At 38.6% G+C, this 27,026-nt stretch overlaps 12 protein-coding genes and 1 non-coding gene across 14 annotated transcripts; 4 read left to right on the top strand and 9 right to left on the bottom strand.

The window, feature by feature from the left end:
• Nucleotides 1-42: 42 nt before the first annotated feature.
• SDS22 (type 1 protein phosphatase-activating protein SDS22) lies at nucleotides 43-1,140 on the bottom strand (the record flags this gene model as incomplete). The annotated part of the gene is made up of 1 exon (XM_022822307.1): nucleotides 43-1,140. One exon carries the CDS (start codon nucleotides 1,138-1,140, stop codon nucleotides 43-45), a length of 1,098 nt encoding a protein of 365 aa, XP_022674141.1.
• Nucleotides 1,141-1,489: 349 nt separating this feature from the next.
• On the bottom strand, nucleotides 1,490-1,855 carry ACP1 (acyl carrier protein; the record flags this gene model as incomplete). The annotated part of the gene is made up of 1 exon (XM_022822308.1): nucleotides 1,490-1,855. One exon carries the CDS (start codon nucleotides 1,853-1,855, stop codon nucleotides 1,490-1,492), a length of 366 nt encoding a protein of 121 aa, XP_022674142.1.
• A 259-nt stretch (nucleotides 1,856-2,114) lies between these two features.
• DCK1 (guanine nucleotide exchange factor DCK1) lies at nucleotides 2,115-7,997 on the bottom strand (the record flags this gene model as incomplete). The annotated part of the gene is made up of 1 exon (XM_022822309.1): nucleotides 2,115-7,997. The coding sequence occupies one exon, from the start codon at nucleotides 7,995-7,997 to the stop codon at nucleotides 2,115-2,117; it is 5,883 nt and encodes a 1,960-aa protein (XP_022674143.1).
• Nucleotides 7,998-8,535: 538 nt separating this feature from the next.
• Nucleotides 8,536-9,654, top strand: RPN13 (the record flags this gene model as incomplete). 2 transcript variants are annotated; one of them, XM_022822310.1, is made up of 2 exons in its annotated part: nucleotides 8,536-9,059; nucleotides 9,291-9,654. In XM_022822310.1, 2 exons carry the CDS (start codon nucleotides 8,536-8,538, stop codon nucleotides 9,652-9,654), a joined length of 888 nt encoding a protein of 295 aa, XP_022674144.1. The 2 variants fall into 2 exon arrangements, with proteins under 2 accessions (XP_022674144.1, XP_022674145.1); XM_022822311.1 differs by lacking the exon at nucleotides 8,536-9,059 and having other exon boundaries at nucleotides 9,334-9,654.
• A 44-nt stretch (nucleotides 9,655-9,698) lies between these two features.
• On the bottom strand, nucleotides 9,699-10,784 carry URA4 (dihydroorotase; the record flags this gene model as incomplete). The annotated part of the gene is made up of 1 exon (XM_022822312.1): nucleotides 9,699-10,784. One exon carries the CDS (start codon nucleotides 10,782-10,784, stop codon nucleotides 9,699-9,701), a length of 1,086 nt encoding a protein of 361 aa, XP_022674146.1.
• A 551-nt stretch (nucleotides 10,785-11,335) lies between these two features.
• DPH2 (2-(3-amino-3-carboxypropyl)histidine synthase) lies at nucleotides 11,336-13,111 on the top strand (the record flags this gene model as incomplete). The annotated part of the gene is made up of 1 exon (XM_022822313.1): nucleotides 11,336-13,111. One exon carries the CDS (start codon nucleotides 11,336-11,338, stop codon nucleotides 13,109-13,111), a length of 1,776 nt encoding a protein of 591 aa, XP_022674147.1.
• A 1,041-nt stretch (nucleotides 13,112-14,152) lies between these two features.
• DAL5 (allantoate permease) lies at nucleotides 14,153-15,808 on the top strand (the record flags this gene model as incomplete). The annotated part of the gene is made up of 1 exon (XM_022822314.1): nucleotides 14,153-15,808. The coding sequence occupies one exon, from the start codon at nucleotides 14,153-14,155 to the stop codon at nucleotides 15,806-15,808; it is 1,656 nt and encodes a 551-aa protein (XP_022674148.1).
• Nucleotides 15,809-16,088: 280 nt separating this feature from the next.
• On the bottom strand, nucleotides 16,089-16,616 carry CNB1 (calcineurin regulatory subunit B; the record flags this gene model as incomplete). Its single annotated transcript, XM_022822316.1, has 1 exon — nucleotides 16,089-16,616. The coding sequence occupies one exon, from the start codon at nucleotides 16,614-16,616 to the stop codon at nucleotides 16,089-16,091; it is 528 nt and encodes a 175-aa protein (XP_022674149.1).
• A 502-nt stretch (nucleotides 16,617-17,118) lies between these two features.
• KLMA_10637 (uncharacterized protein) lies at nucleotides 17,119-17,688 on the bottom strand (the record flags this gene model as incomplete). The annotated part of the gene is made up of 1 exon (XM_022822317.1): nucleotides 17,119-17,688. The coding sequence occupies one exon, from the start codon at nucleotides 17,686-17,688 to the stop codon at nucleotides 17,119-17,121; it is 570 nt and encodes a 189-aa protein (XP_022674150.1).
• A 389-nt stretch (nucleotides 17,689-18,077) lies between these two features.
• CDC73 (Cdc73p) lies at nucleotides 18,078-19,175 on the bottom strand (the record flags this gene model as incomplete). The annotated part of the gene is made up of 1 exon (XM_022822318.1): nucleotides 18,078-19,175. The coding sequence occupies one exon, from the start codon at nucleotides 19,173-19,175 to the stop codon at nucleotides 18,078-18,080; it is 1,098 nt and encodes a 365-aa protein (XP_022674151.1).
• A 485-nt stretch (nucleotides 19,176-19,660) lies between these two features.
• Nucleotides 19,661-23,863, top strand: KLMA_10639 (RNA helicase; the record flags this gene model as incomplete). The annotated part of the gene is made up of 1 exon (XM_022822319.1): nucleotides 19,661-23,863. The coding sequence occupies one exon, from the start codon at nucleotides 19,661-19,663 to the stop codon at nucleotides 23,861-23,863; it is 4,203 nt and encodes a 1,400-aa protein (XP_022674152.1).
• Nucleotides 23,864-24,137: 274 nt separating this feature from the next.
• Nucleotides 24,138-24,223, bottom strand: KLMA_R125. Its single transcript has one exon. It is a non-coding gene; the product is annotated as a tRNA-Leu (tRNA).
• Nucleotides 24,224-24,452: 229 nt separating this feature from the next.
• On the bottom strand, nucleotides 24,453-25,631 carry NPY1 (NAD(+) diphosphatase; the record flags this gene model as incomplete). The annotated part of the gene is made up of 1 exon (XM_022822320.1): nucleotides 24,453-25,631. The coding sequence occupies one exon, from the start codon at nucleotides 25,629-25,631 to the stop codon at nucleotides 24,453-24,455; it is 1,179 nt and encodes a 392-aa protein (XP_022674153.1).
• Between the last annotated feature and the right edge of the window lie 1,395 nt (nucleotides 25,632-27,026).

Consider the following 27,026-nt stretch of genomic DNA (forward strand, 5'->3'; position numbering starts at 1 on the left):
AAGGAACCATGGATTAAAAGAGTAAAAAGTGCTGAATCCCTTTCAAGCACGTACGTAAGTTGCGTCAATTTTTTGTAAAGATTCTCCCAAATTCAATACAAGTTTTCTTCTATACTGAGTTCTGTTTTTTGTCTGTATTGGGTTCCCTTCTAGATAAATGGTTTCAAATTCAGGAAGATGTCCAAGTTCTTCACCCAAGGATTCGAAGGATTGGTCAATTTGATTATCAGATGCCCACAAATCGGTTAAATGGACTAAGTGCTTCAAGTTTTCGATCTTTGTTAATCTATTGCCAGTAACATCCAATGTGGTCAATTTCGTATTCTTCTCAAGACCTTCGATCTTGGTTATGAAGTTATGTGAGAGGTATAACTCCTCAAGATTCTCTAAATCTTCTAAACCTTCCATTTTCTTAATCTTATTGGACTGGATGCTCAAAATCCGTAGATTCTTGAGGTGTGACAAGTTCATCAATCTGGAAATAGAGTTTTTCCCCAACCAGATCTCTGTCAAATTATCCAAACCTTTTAAGTCGTCTGGTCCAATTTCACTGATTCTGTTACCACCTAACTCAAGATTCTTTAGATTCTTAAGAGTACTCAAGTTTTCGATCTTAGAGATTTTGTTTTGAACAAAGTACAAATTCTCAAGGTTGACCAACTTGTCCACGTTCTTTATATTTCTAATCTTGTTAAAGGATAAATCCAAGGTTTTCAAGTTAGGGAAGAGGTTAACACTCTTCGAGATATGTTTGATCCTGTTATCGTAGAGATCAATTTCTTCCATTTTCTCAAGTGGAAGTACCTCCAATTCGGCTATAGACTCAATCAAATTCTGTCTCAAATATAACCTCTTTAAGTTCTTGAAACGAATTAGGTTCAAATCTTCAAGCGCTTGAACCTTAAGATGCACTAAGTCGATTACATCTGCATCATCAGGAATTTCTGCAGCCAATTCTGCATCTGCAGATATATATTCTGGATGTTCATCTGGTATAATTTCCGTGTGTAACGTACTCCCCTCATTATTTGTAGACTGCAACTGAAGTTTGTTTGTAGAGTCAACGATTTGTTGATCTTCGTCTGAGTGCTCTTCTTCAGAATCACTTAGTACTCTGTTATTATGGCTCATTTGGGGCATTATTACTGATGGTTGTTGTCTGCAGTTCTGTTTGTGGCGTCAACTGATCTTTAGTGTTCTTCACTAACTTTCCATGGATTTATATGGATAAAAATACATTATATAGTATAGAAAAAAAGCTATATATTTGCCATTTTGAAGTGTTAAGAACAAAAGACTAGTATGATGGCACCCCACATGCATTTAAGGTAGCATAGTCTGACAGGAGAAGTGGAATAAAATAAAAAATGTTCGTCAATTATACTATATATATGTGAGTTGGTGGTTATTTCTGTATTGTATATATATTCATTATAAGTTGTTTTGTTATACTTCAAGAATTTTGATGTGATTTGCTTGCATAAGAGCTCTAGTTGGCTTCTGGGTTGGAGGCAATGTAATCTACAGTTTCTCCCACGGTCTTCAATTCGTCAGCAACCTTGTCTGGGAACTCGATGTCGAATTCTTCTTCAATGGAAACCAATAGCTCCACGGTATCCAATGAATCTAGTCCCAAATCCTTTGAGAATTGAGTTTCGGCTGTGATAGAGCTGGCAGCAGAGGTCTTGTCAAACGACTTAATAACATCAGCAATACGAGATGTGATTTCATCCTTAGATAGCGAAGAGGAGGCGTAGAATCTGGAGGCCGAGCTGAAAGTTGGCTTGACAAATCCAGTTCTCAATCCAGAAACTCTGGTTAAAGTTGGTGCGACACGGAATACACTTCTGAACATGATGATTTCGTTTTGATGAATTGCAATAATTGAAACCTAATAGGAACAAATGGTGGACTTAATAAGTACACTAAATATATACATCTGAAATAAATACACACTCTACTTTTCTTAACAACTACTAATCAAATAGTCGTTATAACTATTTTTCTCCATTTCCTCATTTTTTTCAAAGCCGGGAACGGCTTATCACTTTGAACGTTTTGATCTTTACTCCGACGATATGTGATGAGCAAAGCAGGAAATGGTTTGTCAGCGTTCAACGATTCATTCTGAGAGCATTAATGTGGCTTTTTGGTCTCATAATTCTCGTTGATTGAGAAGGCGCTTGAGAGGGAGTTTGGGATGTTGCCTGTGAAGTAGCATGGGAAAGTGTGTGGGAGATCGCATTACTTTTCGATGACCTCAATGAATAGGAAGCGCTGGTTTCTGGCATGCTTGCTCTAGCGGCACTTCCATTGCTTCCAGATGATCTGATAGAATGACTTGCAGAAATAATGGATGGAGTCATCAGCATTGTATTTCTCTTTGAGAAGCTACTTTGCGTTGATTGAATTTGCTTGATTCTGGAATGAGTCTCTTCTTTTGTCTGATTAACATTTATGTTGCAGGCTTGAATTTCACGTTCAAAGTTTCTGATAAACAATTCCTGTAAAACTGTATGCGATTTCGTCAAAGATGGTGGACATAGCTGGCCATGTAGTGCCAAACAACGGTTTAGAACGATGGTTAATTCATTAAATGCAGCAATTAGCAGTTCCACATCAGATTCTTGCAACTTTGATCTTGTTTCTTCATCAGTATAGAAGACACGGTATTCAGCTATACCCCCATTGATAGGAGCATCGATAGTACCTGAGATATTTCTTGAAAGTTCTGAAAATATTTCGGAACAGTCTCCGTTTTCCTTCATGAGCTTGTAGCACATATCTTCTAGGCCGCTTAATTCCTGAATCTTTTGCTGTAAAGATTTTATAGCATTGCTGATAGGAGACAATCTCTTTTCACCTATGTTCACAACTTCGGAACGGTTCATTAAGGTTGGGAATGTTGACTTTGTCTCGAAGATGTACTCTATCACCCATAAATCAGTGATTCCTTGTGTACCAGCAACTTTTCTGGAACTACTAAAGGTTCTGAGGTTTCTATTTTCGACATATGACCTTACCTTGTTATTGATATCGTTTTTCTTTTCACTTGTAGCATATTCGTCTGATATTTCTAGCTTCGGTTCAACACTGATAACATGGATGTACTTACCATTTGGTGGAGACACAAGTAACCTATCTGCTTCTGTAAAACTATTAACAAGTTTGGAACCAGGATATAGCTTTAAGAGTCTGTTGTGAATTGATGTAATGTGCTCAAATGGTAGGCCTTCAAAAATGTACGTTTTGCCTCTCAGATTCTTAGGAAATCCAAAACCATAAAATGACACTTTGAAGTAACTTGGCACCAATCTATCAACATTTTGGAGATCGGTGTAGATATTGGATATTTGGCCATGGACAAATGATAAACCATCTAAATCATAGTTGATTTTGTCATACGCTTCTGCCAAATCTTTGTATACAGTTAAAGCTTTTTCAAGTTTTAAGCCCTTGGTGAAGTTCCTTGCTGCTTCCTTATACAAATACTCCCTACGTTCGAAAGAGGATTGTTGAGGTAAAGGTGGATATTTCGTTGCAGGAAGAGAGTCATTCGGATTCCAGTCGTATGTTAATGCCAACAATTCTAGTGAGAGTGCTGCCTGGATGTAGTCTTTTCTTCTCATATAACTAATGAACAAATCATTAACTAAGGTATGCAACATTTCAGGTTTGTTCATTGACATCAAATACCCAAATATTTGTAATTGATTTGCTGTTCTATCATCGTCGAACTCAGGACCAGATGGAATTTCCTCTGTTTCCGCCATCGCAGTCAAGAAATCTCTTAGTATACGGATATAATCAAACAAACTGTCCTTCATTCTATCATTAACATCCAAGTGAATGGTATACAAAAGACTATCCAAGAATAGTTCTACTTCCAGAACCGATGGCTTCAGTGCTCCCTTTTGATAGGCGTTGAAAAACTGTGGTGTTAACTCCTCAATTGCTGCGGTTAAAGAATCTTCTTTAATCCATATTAGTACCAAGGTAGTCCAAATTACTTTACTTCCAACTTTTCTAGCTTCTGCATGGCGAAGCAAAGAAAACACAAAGAAGTCCGATACCATATCCATTGTACCCAATAAAAGAGTTAGTTGATAGTTCGAACAACGTTTGATACCATACTTACTTTCAATATCGAACCCGCTAGTATCATTTCCCAATAGTTCCCAAATTTGGTCAAATACGTGTGCAGATCTGCCTATTAGATCATCTCCAATCAAGTACAGCGCCTTTCTTGCTAAAGGATTCAATGCTGTACTGTTTACTGTTTTGTGGTTAGCAATAGAAAGAACTATCTTCGCATAACGTCCCCATACAATTTGATCGAAATTTTCGATCGTCGAAGACTCTTCTGGTATATAGTAGATTCGAAGAACATCTAGACACATTTCTGCTAATGTCATACATGCCCGCATAGTAGCGGCTGTAAAGGTATACCACTTTTTTGATGGGTAAAAATCTCCTTTTATTAACCGACTGATAGTACTAAATATACTAATCAAATCCTCGCGCACAATCTTTTTAATAAATAAGGGTGATTGGAAATGTTCGTCATCTTTACATTCGTCAATTATATTGATGAACGAGGCGTTAGAGCCATACAGCGTTTCTGCTATACTTGTAAGTGCAATAATAATTGTTGTCATTTCTAGCAATACCTCAACGACAATTTCGTGAGTGACCATGGAATCAACAGTAATTTCTGCTAGAGGGTAAAAAGTAGGGAATAACGGATTAAAAACTCTCTTGAATCTGAACTTGTCTTGCTTCCCACAGGTTCTCCTTAAGAATAGGAACGCTCTACAAAACACTGGCAAAAGCCTTAGTAAGTTTCTTTTGAATACGGCATCTTCGCATCCCTCTATGATAGATATTAGCACACCATTCGCAAAACTCACACTAGTAAGATCTGGAAGCGTTTCATTGTGTTTAATGAGCGGTTGAAAACACCAACCAATTACCTGATTCAAAAAGTTTAATCTTGTTGCATTTTCCGTAGAATCTTGGAAAAAAGAAGACAAATTGGAGCATTGAATTATTCTTCTTAATAGTAGGAACTTAGCATTCACGAATCTTTTTTCTTTGGAGGACTGATCACTTTGACCAAAATGTGTAGCATCTTCCTTTTTTTGGCAGGCATCGAATAGCATAGAAATCAACTGAATTAAATGGGTATCATCGAAAATTGCCGAAGATTCATTAATAGCAAGATCATATGATTCCAAAATAGCAACCTGATCAACTAGAACGGAATCATTTGTCACTGAGAAAAACACACATAGTGAACTGAAAAATGCGTCAACTTCTTCATGGTAACCAACGAAATCTTTAGAAAATAGTCTACTAAGCCTTAAAATCAAGACATATGAACGACACAACGCTCTTCCAACGTAAGTCCAAGATTCTTTTGATGAATTGAATTGTTGCGACATCATATTGACCAAAGTAGGGCCCAATTCTGGGAAATATTTAACATTTTCTCTTTCAATTTCCTCAACAAAATCGTTGAATAAATGTTTACAATTGTCATGGCGAGCAATATTCATGTCTAGGAATTGTACTAGCGCTGTAAATATTGCTTTTTTTAGTTCCTCTGAATACCTTGCCTTGTTTACATAACAGATGTAGTGAAGAAGTTCCAATAATGTCAAAAGAGTTGAACCGAAGTATTTTGTCACTTGTGTTAGAGGAACCATTTTCAAGGCTTTCAACAATTCTATTGTTTTTGGCTCAAATTCTTCTTCAGAAAACTTATTCTTTCGTAGCAACGATATCAAACCATGAAGTGTTTTATCCATATTGAAGTTAGTTCCAATATAAGTCGTTCCAACCTCAATCTCTACTAAAGGTTTACTCAAACTAGAAATAAGTTGGAATACTGACTTTCTCTTGTATTCAAGGATTTGGCGTCCCTTTTTAACATAGAACCTTGATTTCGCCAACAAACGACCATTTAAGTAAGCAGAGACACGTAGTGTTTCCTCTTTGCTCATGGAATCAATACCATCAATTCTTATAGTCTCATTTACTAATTCACCCGGCCTAATAGAGACAAAGGACCATCTTTTATAGTAATTATCTACCCCACTACGTCTGAAGGTCACGTTCTCATTGTTTGAGGAAACCTGAATCGTAATATTAGAGATATTGGTTTTATGACTTTCGATTCCATATAGGGTTACCTTGTCAAGAGTCATATATATCCTATCAGATTGCGAGGAAGATAAAGTGTCGTAGAATTGCGGATAAACAGTTGTAATAGCAGTTGAGTTTGCGACACTAGTTTGAAGAAAGTTGCAATCACTTTTAATCTCTTTCACGGATACCAAAACACTCTCTATCTGAGATGTGACTGCAATACCAGTATGGGAGTCGTTGATAATTCTGTCAATCAGATCACCCCAACCGTTGTTTTTATTGGAAATTTTGTTCTTGTTTTTCATTAAATTAGCAATCTTTTGTGGATCACTTAAATCGACTGGAGTGTCCTCTGGCTCTCCTGCTTTGTTAGTATAGAAAGAAGCCAATAGCTCTACTTTAAAATTATAGGCATAACCCGATGCCAAAGAACCTTTTCCCTTGGAAAAAACACGTGTAATATCAGTGGCACCTGCCACAACACCACGTCTAATAACTTGGACAGAATCATTAGCAGCTCCATGGAAAGGAACGAAAGGTTTGATAATCTTCTGTTCCCCATTTTCATCAAGAATAACTTTGGTGTTTTCAATTATCTCAACAGCTAGGTAAACTTTATTATTTTCACAGATATTGTAAGGCAAATTTCTGAAGAGAACGGATGACACCGTCTCAAACGAGTTATTTTTTATCGTCTTCAAGTCGATAATAAATGACTCTGTAAGCACCTCTTTTGCTGTTCTTAGGTACAAATAAGCAACGAGGTCTTGTGATTTTTGATCGGATATCAACTTACCAATAATTTCATGGCAGTCGACTAAGATTTGAGATGGGGGGAACGAGTGAAATTTGTTGTTTACATCGGGCTTCAATTTCAAATCATTGACATTGGAAACCGGATAGTTTGTCGTTAGTGCATATAGTGATGTACTAGCTGCCATGTGCTGTGGGGACACGGAATTAGTCAATAGCTCCCCTGTTTCTTCGTTACGGGTCAATACACCCCTATAACCAGCTGGATCCAACGCTTCACTCTTCCTTACGGTTCCCGCCTTCTTGGTCAGCGCTTGGGAGGCGATTAGCTTTGGTATTTTGCTCATTAGGGCAAGAACACTTTTTATTATCGCCGATCTCTCAGTGCTAGTCATGAATTGCTCTTGTAGTCTAATTCTTTCAGCATCAAGCTTGTAGTACAATTTAGACATTTGCTCGACAACTTCAAACGCTCCAAAAGAGTATAGGTAGTAGATATGCTTGGTCAGAATGAACAAGCTCAAGAGAATTTCTCTATTCAAAGAGTAGGAATTTGCAACGTGGTAAGGATACGCAGGTCTGGTCGACCTCGAGGTCTTGGAAGTCTTCATTAACCTATACAAGCTTGGAAGCTTAGCAGCTTGACTTTCGTTACCTTGCTCGTATTCCTCCTCAGTAGGGAATCTCAAGAACTCATAATCCTCAATTCTCTTATCAAAATCCAAATGAACAAATCGTCTGGGGAAGATCAACAGCTGAATTTTCTGCTTAGGCAATTCCTCTGAATCACTGTTCATGTTACTAATAAAGTCCATGGGCATCAAGTCATTGCTCACATAACCTCGACACCACTTCCCATCCTTGGTTTGCTCTACAACAAAAACTTCATCCCCGGGGTAAAGATCAGCATAATCATTCGAGGTTAAAACGAGTTCCGGGCATTTCTTGAGCGGTAGAAATGCACGAATAACGGTACCAGGAATAATCTTATGTGTGGGTATCCATTCAAAACGTTTTGACCCATTCAATTGGCCTGAATTTTGAGCCTCAATGTTCCCATTGCTTGAAATATCAGATTCTGACATCATGCGCATGAATCAGAAGACTTTCTTATACTTTCCAATTTCACTACGAAAATCAAAAGCAGGAAGTCTACGATTATTCACAAAATCCCACACCCGTTAATATACCAATTGAGCCCGATACTACTGTTTCCAACCAAAAAAAGTAAACCAATTATACGCTAGTAATGTTAAACATCAACCTCATTATATTAGTTGTTTTAACTTTAAATAAAGTTTATGTCTGTATTTTTCTGTATCGTTTGATATGAAATTTTTTAGAAATCTGTAAACCGAAAAAGACAAATAAATACGGTCCAGAATATTTATGTCACATGATCGCTTTTTTGTCGCCTGGGTTAATTGAAGAAGTGGCAAAACTCGTTTTCTAATCCTTAACTTCTTTCACTATACAAAGAATAAGCATTCTCATGTAAACTTAGAGTTTTGGGATAGATTTATTGTTAATCATAAGTGTGTAATTTGGTAGTTGTCAATTGTCAATTACTTATTGAGGATTCGGATAATCAATTTGTAAAGGGCTTCGTTTCTTTAAAGATAATACAGCACTATGACGGAAACTATCGAATTCAGAGCAGGAAAATGTGACTACAATGAGGAAAGCAAGATCTGCACGCCGAAGCCTATGAAGGGTAAGATTGTGATCAAGCCAAGTGAGGAGGCACAAGGATTTTATGACTTTAAATGGAGTACTAAGGAAAAGACAGCTGGAAGTTCAGTAGATCCAATTGAGTTTATTTTGATTCCTGGGGAAACGAAGTGGGTGGACATCAAATCTTCCAAGAACGGTAGAATCTTGTGTTTGCTCTTTTCCAGTGGTGAGAAATGGTTTTTCTGGCTACAGGATAAGCATGTAGGTACTGAATCGCTCAATGAGTGGAGCCAGAAGGATAAAGAATTGCTTGCTAAGCTTCAGAAATTGTTGGAGTTTGAAGAAGAGGAAGAGGAAGAAGTAACACAACCTGAGGCTGAGGCTGAGGCTGAAAAGATGGATGTTGACCAAACGGAAGATGAGCAAAAACCTAGCGAAAATGAAAAGGCCTCCGATGAGCAACCGAAAGCTGCATCAAATCCGTAAGTATATACACACATTGTACATTGTCGTATTTGAATCATATTTGAATCAATGGAGGACGCAAGTGGGGGGGGCAAAGAAAATAAAAAAAAAGATACAGTATTATACAGTGTAATACGACGAAGCTTAGTACCTCACCTCATGCTCTTGCTGTCTTCTTTGATTTATTATATTCACTTCTTCTGTCCAACGAAATGTTCCTTTTTTACTAATACCTGTTAATGCTGTAGATTCATTCCCATCAAACACCTCTCTGATTTTCTCACAAAGGATATGCTAGTTAAGCACATTGAATCTTTATCTGAAGATTCAAAAGAGCTGCAATCATTATACACCTGTCTTCCAGAAGATATAGAAAAAAATAAAGGAAACCTCATCAAATGTGTGAGAGGACCCTTCTTTCAGCAAGCTGTTGATACCTTAGACCAGGCCACGAAGCAGAGTTTCGCTGGGCAGCAGCTTTCCAGTATGTTTGGTTACCCATACGCGGGTGAGGGTCCTCAAGCCCTAATCCGTGGTTTGAGGGAAAAGGGACTAAAAGAAAAGGAAAAGGAGACGAAAGAGACTGGTTCTTCCGAAGATGGGAATAAATAAGGTTTGATAACTATGTATAATAAGTAAAATATCTCATTGATTCATTAATTCCATCTAACAGACCAGTGCAATTTTTCACCTGCCTTGAATGGTGCAACCTTGATACCCGATTCGTTAGTGATAATTTCTGGGACAGTTTGTGTTCGCTTGTAAAGCACAACTTTCTGCTTAGATTTAATGTCTTCTGGCTTCAATGCGTAAAATGACAATGGAGCAATGCAGACAAAAGTCTTGAGTTCGCTCAATTTTCCTTGAGAATCAAAAACCTCAGCTAAGTATGGAATACTCAAAGATTGAGAATACACACCGGCACAAACACCGGTATGCTTGGCTTTATTCTCAATTGGATGTGGGGCAGAATCAGATCCAAAGAAGAAGTATGGTTTACCAGACGTAGCTGCCTTGACCAAAGCTCTTTGGTCACTTGGTAATTTAGCCACAGGTTTGCAGAAGTTGATTGGATTACCAGCCCAGTCGTCAATAGTTAGGCTTAAATGATGAGCAGTGATGGTGGCTGCAACTCTTATATCTTTAATGTCAACGATACCTGCATTGATTTCTTCGATAGTTTTGATGGCAGCTGCTGTGGTACAGTGCTCCAAGATTATCTTCAAATTAGGGAAATCAGCATGCAATTTTTTAAGAGCTGGCAAAAAGGATTCCTCGGCGTTCAAAACATGGATGTCTTCTTTTTCACCAGCTACACTTGGCTTCTCACCATGTAGATTTAATACAATACCCTCTTCTTCCATAGCTTTGAACAATGGGTAGAAAGCGCTAAAGTCGTTTGGATCAACACCTTGCGCAGAGTTGGTAGTGACACCAGCTGGGTAACATTTGACACCATGGATAGCATTTACTTTTGCTGCCTGGTGAATCAACTCCGGAGTCAAATCCTTAGAAAGGTAGAAAGACATCAAAAAGGTAGTTTCTGGAGCTAGCGCTTCCAATTGGGCCTTATACTCCTGAACTCTTTCTAGAGTCGTTATAGGTGGTTGAAGGTTTGGCATAACATATGCGACAGAGATACCACCTTCCTTCACAGTAGGTGTAATCAACTTGCACATGTCACCATCTCTCAAATGAACATGCATATCACATGGAGTGCCAAGAATATATTCAGAAATCATTGTTTTAAGGTATTGCTTTCTGTTTTGTGCGATATGGTACAACGTTTTAAGTCTTTAACAGCAATATAAGCAGAACTTCTCCATAACATGAGTCTTTCCTTTCAATGATTAATTAAAAGTTCGACAAATAGAAAAGATGACTTTTTTCACTCTTCTTCATTACAAAGAATTTTGAGTACAGATATATATAGTGAAAAATTTAGTACGGTTGGGCACTTGAAAAAACGGTAAGCCGATTGTTAATTACACATTATATCTCTATCGATAACTGGGGACGTGCATATTTTTCCTAAGTGTGTGTATGTGATCTCTTTAATGAAGCTATCCTTTCCTTGGTTATGACAGTTTGTATATTGTATATATTATTATTATTACTACTCTCATTATCATGATATGAATAAAGCCGTACCAATACTGAAATGTTGAAAAATTTCAGCGCTACAAAAATTCAAACATCAATTAGCAAGCTCATCGCATCGGTCAGTGAAAAGAGAAAGCCATCGTAAAGAGAAGTTCACGCTGCATAGTGCTCATATATAACCCAATATAAAATGAGCGATTCAGTATTGGTGGCACCATCCCTCTCTACAGCGCAAACAGAAGAGACATTTGAATTTCAGAGTTATGAGAAGTCAACTCGTTCGAGATCTTACCTTGGGCCAGACGTAACAGCAGAGAACGTCTCTGAGCTAATAAGTGCCTACTATAGTGTGCCTGACCTAATCCAGTTCTTCAAGGAGCATCCACAGTACCAAAAAATTACATTACAATTCCCAGATGAGCTGGTATTGGACTCCTCAATAGTTGTTCAATTAATGCAGAAAGAACTATGTGTCTCTGATGGAGAAGCGTGTGTAGTGGATACGGTCAAGGAGTCATGTGGTAGCGGCAGCGACTGCTGTGGTCAATCAAAGGGCGAATGTGCGTCCAAGGCGTTCCAACAACAAGCCGGAAGGAAGATTTGGATACTTGCCGATACCTCGTACAGTTCTTGCTGCGTCGACGAGGTGGCTAGTGAGCATGTACACGGTGATATTGTCGTTCACTTTGGAGACGCGTGCATGAATGCAGTGCAAAAGCTCCCTGTTATTTATTCATTTGGAAGACCCAGCCTGAACCTCGCCGCAGTGAAGGAACGGTTCGAGAGTGAGTACAGCGAAAAGGACGCCAAAGTCTGTTTGATGGCGGATGCGCCATACTCGATACACATGCACGCGCTATACCATATGTTAAAAGACGGGGGGTATTCCAACCTGGTGTTTGCAGACATCAACCGCGGAATGCTAGAGGAGAATAACCACATAGTTGGATACAGCGGAGTTGACGAATCGACATACAAGAAGCATGCCACCTTTGGCAACAGAATTATATACGGTGATAGAACCACAGTTGACAATGACGACGACAACGACAACGAGCTAGACATGCACGACTACAAGCTCTTCCACATCACGATACCGAAAGACCCACATCTCTTGTTCTTGACGACCCAATTTGAATCAGTGACGCTGTACGATCCGGAAACGAACAGCGTGAACCATGGACCATTCCCCTCGATGATGAAACGGTATAAGTTCATGCATGTGGCCAGAACCGCGGGCACCGTGGGAATACTAGTGAACACCTTGTCGTTGCGCAATACCAAGGAGACCATCAACAAGCTAACCAAACTACTCAAAGAAAACGGCAAGAAACACTACATGTTTGTGGTTGGGAAACCCAACGTCGCGAAGCTCGCAAACTTCGAACCGATAGACGTGTGGTGTATCCTCGGATGTGGCCAAGGCGGTATCGTTTTAGACCAGTATAACGAATTCTACAAACCGATCGTTACACCGTATGAGCTTATCATGGCCTTGGACAATGAAGTCACATGGACAGGACAATGGATCACGGACTTTGAGAAAATCATCCAAGAGATTGAACACGAAGAAGATAACAACGATGAGGTTGGGGATGGACATGGACATGGGAATCAGAATGAAGACGAGGACGACGCTCCGGAGTTCAACGCCGTCACAGGCCAATACGTTTCTACCTCAAGACCTCTCCGCCGAATCGAAAGACTAGAGATTGAAACACCGATCAACGAGGTAAGATCATCGGACTCCACAGAACTAGTCCAACAGTTCTCAAAAACTGTCGCCATCAAAAACACAGTCTCTACCTCTGCTGCCTTCTTACAGACTCGTCAATGGACAGGTCTCGGTAGCGATTACCAAACTCAAGAACAAGACAGCGAACTGGAGGAAGATGGAGCGACAATGGAGGAAGGTACCTCAGGAATCGCTAGAGGATATCAGTTTGATCGGCAAAATCATGCGTAATAGTGACGCTATTCGTATAGTACAATAATATCTAACGCTATGTAGAAGCTAGCAAGCTCGCTCGCTCGCTCAAGTGTGCGCTCCCCTTAATTCATAGATAAGAAAGAAATTAGAAAGAACAGAAAAATAACAATAATAGATCTCTAGATAAACTTGGGGAGGCAGACCGCCGCAGCCTTTATCTCCACCTCTCCATGGCTTTTGGGTACACGCACGGAATAGCGTTGGGATGGTAAACCAAACCAAACCAAACCAAAAAAAATTGGACCCTTGCTTGACTCACTCATATCAAATCTCGGTCTCCTTCGGCTGCATTATCCCCTTTTAGGAAATAGTTGTGCGGCCGATACGAGCGCTTCTGTCCGCCGCAGGCGTTAGCGCACAGGCCAGCGGAATTGAGAGCCTAACTCTTCTCGATTTCCAGCTGTTCCAAGTCACGAAAGGGGGAAAAACAGAAAAAGAAGAAAGTAAAAAAGGGAACCGATGAGCGCAGGTATCAGTGTCGGAGGATGAGTGACTGGCTGGCGGCACGAATCTCGAAGGACGCGCTTTTGATTTATTTCTTTTGGTATAGAGGGGAAACGCAGTAGCCGTAGTAGTGGTGCATTTTGATTGCCAAGGCTTCTCTGATTAGGCTAGGCGTACCGATAAGACTGGGCAAGCGTAAAGGTGGTGGACTGGTTTTGTTTGCTATAGCATGACTACTGGAGGTAAACATTGAGAGTGAGACAGTGAGACAGTGAGAGAATGAGAGTGCGATTTCAAGGCAGGAGAGGGTAGATGTGAGGAACGATAAGATTAGATTTCGATATGAGCTGAGAGCTTGGTTCGTTTGGGGAAGGTGCAGAGAGATGTGTGTGATATGTTATTATCGATGGGATGGATGGAGTATGAAGAATATATAAGGGTATGGTATTGCGATGGATTGAAGTCCGATTGAGAGGTGAGACGTTTGATGTTGTTTGGTTTTCGGTTCTTGGGATTGGAGGTTGAGTAGTAGTAGTAACAAGAAGCAAAGCTATACTGCCTTTCTTTGACTAGATGACAGACAAAAAAGAACACAACATTGGTGTGACGATTGATTCGTCGGACCAACCCTCCAACCACTCTCACGATGAGAAGATCAAGACGGTTATTTCGGTTACAGCCGAAGACATGGCACACAGAGATGCCGTCATAACGACGATTTTGTCTCCAGATGGTAAGGAAGTTGATATCACTGGTGATGTCGATGATGCGATGAGATTGGCTTTGAAGTCGAAAGGTGTGGTTTTGACGCCAGAATTGAACGCCAAATTGTTGAGAAAGACCGATCTAATGCTTTTCCCTATTATGTGTATGATTTACTCGGTGCAATTCATGGACAAAGTTACGACCTCTAACGCATCTATCATGGGTCTTGTTAAGGACTTGAAGATGCACGGTGAGCAGTATTCCTATGTTGGTTCCGCGTTCTACTTCGGTTACCTTGGAGGGTTGTTTATTCTTCCTCCAATCATGCAAAAGGCCAAGAAATTTATGAAATTGTTGACTACCATTATCATTATCTGGGGTATGGTTCTTGCGCTCCACGCTGCGCCTTCGGTAAATTACCCTTCATTCATCTTCCTAAGATGTTTGCTAGGTTTCCTTGAATCTGCCATCACTCCCGCATTTACTATTATCACATCTCAGTACTGGAGAAAAGAGGAACAGTTCTCCAGAATCAACTTCTGGTTTGGTTTTAATGGTTTAGGTACGATCTGGGGTGGTTCCATCGCATATGGTCTTTTCACCCATCAAAATTCATACTCTATTGAAGCATGGAAACTGGTTTTCATCATCACGGGCTGTATCACGATCTTTATGGGTTTCATCATGATGTTACATTTGCCTGATTCCCCAGACAAGGCATGGTTCTTTAGCGAAGAAGAAAAACTTCTCTTGGTCGAGAGAATTAGAGATAACCAACAAGGTTTCGGTAACCATCACTTCAAGAAGCATCAATTCTTGGAAGCTTTGAAGGATATCAGAACGTGGTTGTATTTCTTCTTCTCAGTTGCCTCGAATATTCCAAATGGTGGTGTTACAAACTTCTCTTCCATTCTTTTGAAAAGTGATTTCCGTTACTCAACTAGTAAGAGTTTGTTAGTTAACATGGGTTCCGGTGCAGTTGAACTTGTTGGTTGTCCATTGTTTGGTCTTCTATCGTTCTGGTGTTTCCAACGTAAACTCAAAGTTTTGTCTTCCAGATTGGTTTGGGCATTTATTGCTACCGCTGTTTGTTTCATCGGTGTTTGTATGCTTGCATTTGCCAAACACGATAAACACGCAAGACTAGCAGGTTTCATGCTCATCGGTATCGCACCAGTGTCTTTCATTTGTGTCTTATCCTGTATATCTTCGAACACTCTGGGATACACTAAAAAATGGACAGTCTCTTCTATTAATTTATTGGCCTACGCCGGTGCAAATATTGCAGGTCCACATACATTTATCGACAGTCAAGCACCAGACTACAACGGTGCAAAAGTCTCATTGGTCGTGTGTTACGCTGCAGCTCTAGTGCTCATTGTGGTTATTTACGTTGTTAACGTCAGAGAAAACAAGAGAAGAGACAAGATTGAAGCAGAAAGAGTAAATGAACCAGTTATTGAAAACATCGAATTTGCAGATTTGACTGATTTCGAGAACTTGAAATTCAGATACGCTATTTGATCACGACTTTCTTTCAACTTTTTTTTTTCAATAGTGTTTTAACTTATTAGAAGTGTAGTCTTTAATAATTCTATTATTCGGCAGGGACTGGTTTCCCTGTCTTTTCCGTACACAAACCATAAAATCGATGTTATTTTTATTATATAAGGTTTTTTTCTAATATGGAATTGAACTAGCGCCTACTGCTGTTATAATATTTGCTTCGAGTTTTGGTAGGCATACTAGCCACTTCATTTATTTTTTTTTTGTCTTTAATTATTATTCCATCAACTGAGACTTATCATATATTATGTTGAAGGGTTAACGACTGTATAACTTCTGTTGTTTCTGCTGCTCTTTTGAACTCCTCAAAAGAAAGCTTTCCGTCTCCATCGTTGTCGTTTTCCATAATTGTCCTATCTACAATTTGTTGTAATTGTTCATCTTCTAAATTCGTTCCCACCATTATCTTCAAAACAATGAATAATTCACCATTTGAAATATATCCATCTTTATCGATATCATATATTTTGAAAGCAAAGCGTAGCTTGGCATCCTTCTCTCCTCTTCCACTAAATATTGATAAACTCTTGATGAATTCTTGGAAATCAACATCCCCACTGTCATCCTCATCGAAAACCTCTATAATTCTTTTCGCAAGTGGATTCGAAGAAACACCTGGTATCGACATAAATTCAGTCTTGTCTATGGAGCCAGAGCTATCTTTATCTAGCTTCATAAATCTCTTCTTCAATCTGTCTATTTCATCTCGATCGAAGTTTGTATCATCTAACAAATTGTCCACAATTCTAGAAGGGGTTGCTCCCATCTTGAAACCTGTTCTAGCCGATTTCTTGTCTAGCGCTATTAACGTCCAGCCTAATCCGACTCAGCTACCTTGGCAAGAAACATCTATCTTCTTCTTGTATCTGAGGCTTAACAAGTTGTCAACCAAGGCTTAGCCTTTTAAGGTTCCTCAATATTACCATATGTTACCCTGACTATGAATGTTCCCACTTTAAAAGCAGTTCATATGTGTCAGAATAATGTTAATTATAAAGAGCAGACATTATGATATGAAAGAGAAGCGCTTTTGAATCTTAAATTCAACATTCTTTTATGGCGACGTGGAAAATAATTTCGTTACACAAGGTCTATATTCTTCTAACTCTTTTAATCCTCATCTTATATTCGTCCGTTAAAGTTCGTCAAATTTCTTAAAAGATAAAAGCGTCAAAAACATACTCCACAAGTTTCTCCAATCAAGAATGTTCCAGGATGAATTTTCTATAACTTCGGAACACAGCACATAAATGTGTCATATATTCTTTTCAATACGTGTGTTTAAGGATCACGTTGCTAAATTTTACTCTTTTTTCTTGGAATTTACCTCTTGAGCCCGGAGTTTTAACCACTGATCTATAAGGAATATTAGGGTTTGGTCGTGGCCCACTTGGAATTTTTGATTGACCTTTAATGTCAGGGATGACAATTATTCTCGGTAAACTCTCAGTTCTACATATTGGGTAATCATGAACATTTTCAGAATTTTCACGATAGGGTAAGAAACCACATGCTCTTCGACGCAAATAGAATCTATGATATCTTTTTGCCTGGGAATTATAATATTCCAGCCTCTTCTGGTACAGATTTGATAAGTGCTGCCAATTCTTATCAGATATATTTTGTCTTTTAGGGCTTTCTTTATAATTCTCTTCTAAAGAACGTTTAGACAGATATTCCATAGATCTCATCCCATAATAATAATTATTATTACTATTATCCGTATCGGAAGAAAAATACCAGTTTGAGTTTTTAATTTCACTAGTGCTATGACTTGTATTTGTTGTAACTGAAACTGGGTTGATTCGTTCTTTATTCTCTATAGCGTCAGCGTTCATTTTTTTCCTGAAGTCGATGTAATTATTATAATAATTGTAGAGCCATAAAGAGTTTTTAACCAACGAAGAGCCCTGGTTCAGTTGGAAAGGAATTAAAGATTGTAATAACTACTTCCTTCTTCCTTTCTTAACAGTAGTACTAATATTTCACTTAGAATTTTGTTTTAATATTTCAACCGTCATAATATACTTTTTTTTTCATTCCCGTACAGATCTCATATGCTTCAAATTTTGAAACGTTTCCCTAACATAATATAAAAGATCTGGGGTAGCTCGAAAAATCTCAATGTCACCATCGTCTCAAGGGCGAAACAAAGGTGAACAGTGATATACCGGAGGATTTTTATACTACATTTCGTTTCTTGACTGTTATAAAATTACATAAAGTTTCAGTGGTAGCCTCTAGTTAACAATTCTCTTTCTATTATGGACCAGAAGAAGCGAGAAACTTCAATGTCTCTGAAACGCTTGTTTTTATCGAGTTGAACTTTTTGTACGTTCCACTGCTCAGCAGTCTTTGGGACAAGATCTCCAGCGAAGTGGAAATAAAACCCTTTGCAATGTTGGAACAATTCTGCTGGGTTTGACCATTGGTAGTTCGAAAACTGCCATTCATGACCAGTAGTAAACACAGCAACGACACGGTCCCAATATTCTGGTTGAGTAAACAACTTTGTGTTATTTACAATCAAGAACTTAATCGGTCTTGATATACGATCGAACTTCTTCACCGCTGTTACTAGGTCCTTGTGTGAATTTGGCAAATCTTTGGGATTGATATATTTCGATTCTTCTAGGAATTGCTTGATGTTGGCAATGGTGAAAATAGAAGATGCCGCTGATGGGATTAAGATGATTGGATCCTTCTGTGTAGATGGTTTTGATTTGCCGTGCGCAGGCTTGGAAACTCCACCCTTTGATTTCGTAGCGGTCTTGAAAGAATGTACTAATTTCAATTCCGCTTCTTTTATTAGATAATGGAAGTTCGTTGGCTTTGAACCTCTAAGTGATGAGTTATGATCTAAAAGAGCACGCTCATGAGGGAATACTTCACCCTTGTCTTTTACCACATTGTTGCCCTCTGTCTTAGTAGATGTAGACGCGGACAAATCAGTTTTGTCATTGTCGCCAGCCTTTTTGCCAACATTGACATACTGAGAAGTTTCTGTCTCCCCAGACAACCATTGGATCAAATCATTTCTTTGCAAGAAAGACACATTTGTTAATTGTTTGGCCTGACAGTCTGCCAAATAATCGGCTGCGCTGGACTCACGATGTAACCAACAATGAACAACAACTCTCAACGGCACTTGTTGACCATCTAAGCTAAACTCTGTTGGCTCATCAAGTTTTTTGTTTTCTCCATTGATAGTAACATATTCTGCTGATACGATATCATCCACTTCCTCACCAGAACTATTTACTAGCTTCAAATCCTGGTGACTCTTATCTTTACTCAAAAACTCTCGAAGGTCCGCTAACTTCATTTCTCCAAATTTAAAATAAAATATAAGCTCAAAATGAAATATAAGAGACTAGTTTCAACCCAATCACTGTGATTATATTCCAATACTTATTCGCACTGATGGGCTAGCAATTATCTTGGATTTATTACTCACAATTGCCCTTTAAAGTTCACCTATTTTCCAGTTTCGTCTATCTTTAATGTTAATAAATTCCAAGTTTTCAATATATTCAAAATTTTCTAAATGATACCCGGACAGAAGAATTCATCAACATATCTCATCTTGATGAAAAAGAATCACATCGCTACTGTTTAACAGGCTTCAATTCCGAAGAGTAAAGGCTTCTCTGAGAATATTCAATACTAACTTTCTTTGTTCACCTGAGTGAGTGAAGTTCATTCCTAGTTTGGATTAAATATATCTGTCTGTATTACTGAGAAAATACATTTTGATAGAGAAAGTTTTAAATTCAAAGGTGAATCTAACTGATCTACTTTGAATAAAAAATGGCAAAGAAGAAGAAGATCGAAGATGTCAAAGAGGAGCCCAGCAACGCCAAGGGTAAGAAGAATGGTGGCAAAAACAAACGTGAACCACTTAGTGAAGAAGAGAAGAAAAAAAGACAACAATCGCGTGCCAATGTTACAAGTTCTGTTAGCTGGACTGGTAAACTACCGCACAGTGTTTTGCATGAGTACTGCCAGAAGCAAAAGTGGAATAAAGTTGAATATGATATGAAGAAGTTGGGTGAACGGGGCCTTGTTGCTGTTGCAATATTGTCTTATACTGACCCCAAAACGAAGGAAACACTTAAATTGAGGGCGAATTTGGAAAAGAAAGACTTAGTTCCTCCACAAGAGACAGCCGCGGAAGCTCGTCATTACGCAGCAACTGTAGCATTGCATCGGATTGCGTTCAATAGTAAGCTCTATTTAATGCTTCCTCCAAATCATAAGAACCTTTGGTATGATTTAGAAGACTATCGGAAAGAACTGCTGAAGGAAAATCCACATAAATGTAATAGGATTTTTGATGAAAGTCCTTTTGAGTCAATGATTCGATACAGAAAGGAGAAGGAAGAACAAGATAAAAAAAGAGCGCTCCTAGAGGAAAAAGAGAAGAAGAATAGTCAAGAGCCTGTCTTCATTACTAGTATAAACTCGAAAACAGAAGGCTCTTCTGGCATGAAGAAACCTCAGAACAATAGAAACCTCCAAGACGAGAAAGAAAAACCTGTCGTAAAATTCCCAAAGAAAGTATGGGAAAATGCTACATTTTTTGACTTTGATGAGTCCTCTAGAAGACTAATTGAAAACTCATTGAAGACTCATTTAGACTGGGATAGAAAACTTTATCATGGGGAGCCCACGAGTGAACGTGAAAATTTGAAACATAAGCTAATATCTCTAGGCTTTAGAGCCACACATGTAGAGGAATCAATGGCTTATAAAAATCCATTGGCCTTTTTAATTTGTAATTTGCCAGAGGATGATTTACCAAACTTTTTCAAAAGACGTAAAGAAGAATCACTGAACAAAATTGAGGTTGCTAAACTTCCCTTGAACAAGAGGAATATGATTGATAATTTATGCGAACTAGGAAATTCAAAGGAAGAAGTGCAACTTGCATTGGAGGAATGTGATTACAATGAATCAGATGCATGCCTAAAACTCTTACAAGATATTTATCCTTTTTCCATACCAGAAGACTCAATGGATGATACTGATGATAACTCAGATGAAATATGGCAACAAGAGCTTGAAGCTTTACAAAGCAGTTTCGAATCTGATATAGAGATTATAAACAGTAACTGCTATACAGTTAAGCTTGTCGAGGAGTTTAAGATCAAGGTTAAATTGTACAAAACAAAGTATTATCCCAGAACACCACCGGGTATTATTGTGTCGACGTTTGAGAAGAATTATAAACTTCCAAGTTATGTGAAACTTATTATTATTGAAAAGCTTTTACATTTCTTAGAACAATCACAACTAATTGGCGATATGTGTGCCTACAGCATCATAGATTGGCTACAGCAAAATCTATCCAGTATCATCGAAAACCCTGGTCCTTTATTAACAAAAGAACGTCATGAAAGATCATTAGAACATGTTCCTAAAGATTCTAGTAGAAATAAGGGCAAATACAACTCTAAGCGTAAACCACTTACAGAGGAAGAAATTGACGTCTTGAAAAAGGAATATTCAAAAAGACAAAAAAGTTCGGAATTGAACACAATGAAATCTCAACGAGCCAGTTTACCAGCTTGGAAATTACAAGACCAAATAGTAGACCTAATTAATTCTAATGACGTGGTGCTTATTACCGGTGAAACTGGTTCTGGTAAATCTACCCAAGTTGTTCAGTTCTTGTTGGATCATCTAATGCATAAGGGGGATTTCGGGAATACATCTATCATATGTACTCAACCAAGAAGAATTTCTGCTATTGGTTTGGCTGAGAGAGTCTCTCAAGAAAGATGTGTGTCATGTGGTGATGAAGTTGGTTACATCATCAGAGGTGTAAACATGACTAAGAATAACACTAGAATCAAGTTTATGACAACAGGTGTTCTTGTTCGTATCTTACAAGGTGATACAACATTTTTGAATGACACCATTGTTGTTATCGATGAAGTTCATGAAAGGTCGATCGACACAGATTTAATCATCATCTTATTGAAAAACATTTTAAAAAGCGTAAAAGGTATGAAACTTGTATTAATGAGTGCTACTGTTAACGTCGAAGTTTTCAAAACTTTCTTCAAAGGTTTGAAATCCATTCATATTGAGGGAAGAACCTTCCCTATTAAGGACTATTTCCTAGATGACATTCTAGTGGATCTTAACTTTAAAATACGCAAAGAGCAACGTAACTATAATAACATGGATTCCAATGATGAAGAACAGTACCTTACTCCTACAGCAGACTCTAAATTCTTTACTTCAGGTCAAATAAATTACGATTTGATTTCTGAAACTGTTTTTCATGTACACCGAAGATTATTAAGTGAAAATAATGATGGTTCTATTATAGTATTTCTCCCTGGTGTAGGGGAGGTGAATCGTTGTTGTAAATTGCTAGAAAAGGTTGATAATAACTCAGATCTAGTAGTGTTGCCGTTACATTCGGCCCTTGTTCCATCAGACCAGAAAAAGGTATTTAAAAGATTCCCATCCAAAAGAAAGATCATTGTATCTACAAATATCGCTGAAACCTCTATTACTGTCGATGACTGTGTTGCAACAATCGATACTGGCCGTGTAAAATCATTAAAATACGACTCGTCGAGTAACACATCAAAATTGATCGAAACATTTGTCTCGAAAGCAGAAGCTAAACAAAGAAGAGGTCGTGCTGGTAGAGTGAGAAATGGTTATTCATACAAGCTTTTCTCAAAGAAGGTATATGAAAAAATGGATGACCTTCCAACTCCAGAGATTAAGCGTGTAGGATTGGAATCTTTATACTTATCGGTAAGGTCCATGGGAATTAAGAATGTTACAAAATTCTTACAAAAAGGTTTGGATCCTCCTCCACTTTCGGCGCTACAAAAGGCAGAACAAATGCTCACCACTACGGGTTTAGTCGATGAGTCGGATAAGTCTCTAACAGAACTTGGTAAGTTTGTTAGTCTATTACCCGTAATGGATAGCAAACATGGTAAGCTATTAATATATTCTATCATCTTTGGATGCACTGATATCGGTGTACTTATTGCTTCTATTTTAAGTGTCGGAACATCAGTATTCATTAATGAATATGAAAACAGAAATGCCATACGTTCCATACTTTCAGAATATGAGAAGCTCGGCGATGTTTTGGCCGTAACTCTCTTATTGAACAAATACTTTCATCTAGATGGCCCTAATAGACGGAAATTCTTGAAGGACAACTTACTTTCATACAATAAAGTGACTGAAATCTCATCTTCAAGGACTCAATTCTATTCCAACTTGAAAGACATAGGATTTTTACCATTTGACTACAAACCTGATAGTTCTACGTCTAATTATTTGAATAGAAACAGCAAAAATCTGGATATTATTAAGTGTGTTATTTCAGGTTCATTCTATCCAAATATTGCTCGGGTACAATTACCAGAAACAAAGTTTGTTGCAACCGGTGTGGGTGCTGTGGAAAAAGATCAAGATGCCAAATTAACCAAGTATTGGATTAGAAATGAAGAATTCATCGACAAACTCTATAACGAAGAATATGATCCAGACTCAGATATATTACCAGCAAGCAGAGCCTTCGTTCATCCATCATCCTTGATATTTTCGGCTAGTAACTCTGCTCCAAAAGATATCCAGAGTACAGACTCAGTTGAGGACCTTTCATCCATTAAAAAGAGCCAATCAACGAATTCGCTAAAGGCGCCTTTCGTTGTCTTTACTGGAACTCAACATACAGGAAAATTATATATAAAAGGGCTTACACCAACATCGACGATTGCAGTCTTACTATTTGGTGGGTCATTATCGTACAATCTCAGTACTTCTTTGAATTCACCTCATGTTGTCGTTGATAATTGGTCACCACTACGGATATGGTGCAAGAACGGTATTCTAATAAAGGAATTAAGATCATTGATTGATGAAGTTATCAAGGAGAAACTAGATAATCCTCACTATATCAAGGAAGACTATTCGACTAAGGGCGATGATGTTCTCAAAATTGTTGAGAAAATCGTTAAAACCAATTAAGTATATATACATACATATAATTATAGAACTTTTAACAAAGTAAAAGAATAGACAAAACTTTTAAAGATGTAAAAGATGTAACTAGTATTGAGTGAGGTAATTTGGAAAGCGTCTTCCAATCTAGAACAATTTTCTATTAATGTTGTGTTTGTACGGTCTTGCTTGCCCCACAAGCGTGACGACAGACAGCATATATATAGAGTACATTTAAATATAATTTGCGGAGGAAGAAATGAAAAAAAAAAAAAATGAAATTAAAAAGTTAAAAAAAGTACTGAAGGATGCGAGGTTCGAACTCGCGCGGACAATCGTCCAACAGATCTTAAGTCTGCCGCCTTAGACCACTCGGCCAACCCTCCATATGTTTACAAACCTTGGATGTTTCACTCGAATAATAGCTAGAGGTGATTATTTTGTCTATTACTGCAGTAAATTTACATAGATAATACAACACAACTAGAGAAGCACTTGTGGGGTATGAAACGAGAATATTCTTTGCAATGCCACATGCTATGATAGAGTTAAATAAACATGCTATGTAATGCCATTGGATCCTTATGCTTTTTTATTTTCTTTTTGCGTTTTTCGATTATAGGTTTCCGTTGATTCTGTTATGCTTAGAAACTGCATATTCTATCAATTGATGAGCGATAGCAGTCCGGCCGGGGAAACTGATCGTGTCGTCATACTTCAAGAAAGCTGTCGATGTTTTATCATGTTTGCTAAATGCTTCTGAGACGAGTTTCAAATCAAACCATCTTGCGTCTGCCAACTCCTTGTCATGTTCTAGATTAATCGTTTCGTTGTCACCGTTGAAATCCACGATACCAAGGCATCCAATCATCAAGTTGGAAGGGTAGGGCCATGGCTGGGTATGAAGGATTTCCACATCTGCTGGACCGACCTTTACACCAGTTTCCTCCCAAATCTCACGCTGGCACGCATGTTCCACAGTCTCGCCGGGTTCCATGAAGCCTGCAATGGTAGAGTACATGACGAAATCCCCCATTCTTCTTCTAGAGCGAGCTAGACATATCTTGGAGAACTGTCTGTCAACAATCGCGACAATAACCACGGGATCGGTTCTTGGGAAGCACACATTGGACACGGCTGCGCTCTGGACCGGACACTTGGCGTCCGGTTTCGTGTTACCGCATTGCAGCTTGGTACCGCAATGAACAGGGTAAATCTTGGACCCGCACCCGGGGCAATACAGATACTTACGCAACCAATCCAAATACATGTTGGCGTGCGAGAAAATAGACGCAACCTCGTTGCTCAAACTAAATGCCTGCATTCTCCCCAATGGCTGATACCGGTCCAGTATAAACTGCACATCGGCCTTCTTAATCAACGTATCACTACCGGGACGCAAGTCCAACGCAAATATTGGTCTTCCAACGTACTCCTTATACTTGAAAACTTGCACATCACCACTGTATGTCCCATATTCGCGAAGTCCTAGAAACGTCGCGGTGAAACCAGACTCCACCAGCCATCCTTTCTCAGTGTCCAAAACCGACCCTATCCGTTCCAAAACGCTACTCCACCCGCTATTACTTTCAACATGTTGCCCTAGAAATAGCAAATCTGTCCCACTATCACCCGTAAAAGCCTGTCCGTCCACGAACGGTATGAATAGCGAGCTCTCATGCTCGAATGCCTGAGATATAAATAACCTGTCTTCCCGTAAAAACGACACTCTATTGATCGTCTCGAGACCAAAAAACGTTACTGCTGCACTGTCACTTGCCATTGCCATTACCATTACCAAACCTGATCACCCTACACTTGTTGTGTATATATATGTAGGTAGGTATATCCTCTATCCTCTCTGTTCCGCACCTCATCACGATGACAAATTCCATTCCCCATTGTTCTCACTATGCTATTCCTATTCCTATACCATGCGAAAGCCAGTAGTAGGTATCCAGCAGCCAGAAGCCAACCCCGTTACCCTACCACTGACACAGAAAAACAAAAATTAGAGAAATGTGCGCCGCCCCTCCGCAATACCACGTGACCACTTCCTTACTTCCCTTTTACCCTTTTTCTAAGTTTTGTTTTTTTCTTTCTGTCGCTGTTCCGCATGCTCCATTCAGGCAGTCACTCAGTCACTCACTCAGTCTATTATTATTATTATTTGTTGTCTGTTTAGCCTTTTCATATTCTCCGAGTAAAAGAAATTCACGCCTTTCGCTTTCGCTGCTAGCACACAAAGAGAGAGAGATTCTTCTCTTTCTCCTTTTACAAACATACAGACAGCAACCACGCGAAGTCTGTCCAGCCAACACCACTTTTGGGTAAACGGGACCGCTACACTTGTGTAAGGTACTTCCAAGCGTCACAGCTAATCGGTCTATATCTGTACACTTCGTTGCACATTTGCGCCCTATCTTTTTTTTTGTCCCATTGAGCGCTTGCCATAGTATTTTTGCCCAGATATATTAATTAATACTACCACTAGTAATATTACTGTTAGTACTGTTACACTTTAATTTTTGAGTATTATTATTATTATTGTACTTTTTTTTTTTTTTTTTTTGAAATTTTTGGTTTGAATATTATCTCGTTTTGTTTTCGGATTATATTAAAAAATATCAGAGAAAGAAAGAAAGGTTTTCGATTTTGGACAAAGGTGACAAAAGAGACAGGAGGTTTTTTTAGAGAGTGTTTTACATTAGCACAGTTGTCAGCTTGTGATTGGTTGTAAGTGAATTATAGCGGATAAGAACGACATTTGCTAGACGGAGAAGGAAATTTTGGTTTAGAGAGAGTTGGAATCGAATAAGTTTACTTTTTTCTTTTGAGTTCGTTTAAGTAAGTAATTATTGAACGGCAGGGGAGATTATAAATTGTACAAAAGCAGTTTGTTTGGATCCAAGGTGAGCTGTATTGGCAGAAAGGAGGTTTAATAAGGGTTTGCAAAGATGGATTTGAGAGTTGGTAGGAAGTTTCGGATCGGAAGGAAGATAGGATCTGGGTCTTTTGGTGACATTTACCATGGGACGAATTTGATTAGTGGAGAGGAGGTTGCGATTAAGTTAGAGCCGATTCGTACGAAGCACCCGCAGTTGGACTATGAATCACGGGTGTACAAGTACTTGAGTGGTGGGATTGGTATTCCGTTTATAAGGTGGTTTGGTAAGGAGGGGGACTATAA

This window comes from Kluyveromyces marxianus, chromosome 1 (assembly GCF_001417885.1).
Source record: "Kluyveromyces marxianus DMKU3-1042 DNA, complete genome, chromosome 1".
NCBI lineage: Eukaryota > Fungi > Ascomycota > Saccharomycetes > Saccharomycetales > Saccharomycetaceae > Kluyveromyces > Kluyveromyces marxianus.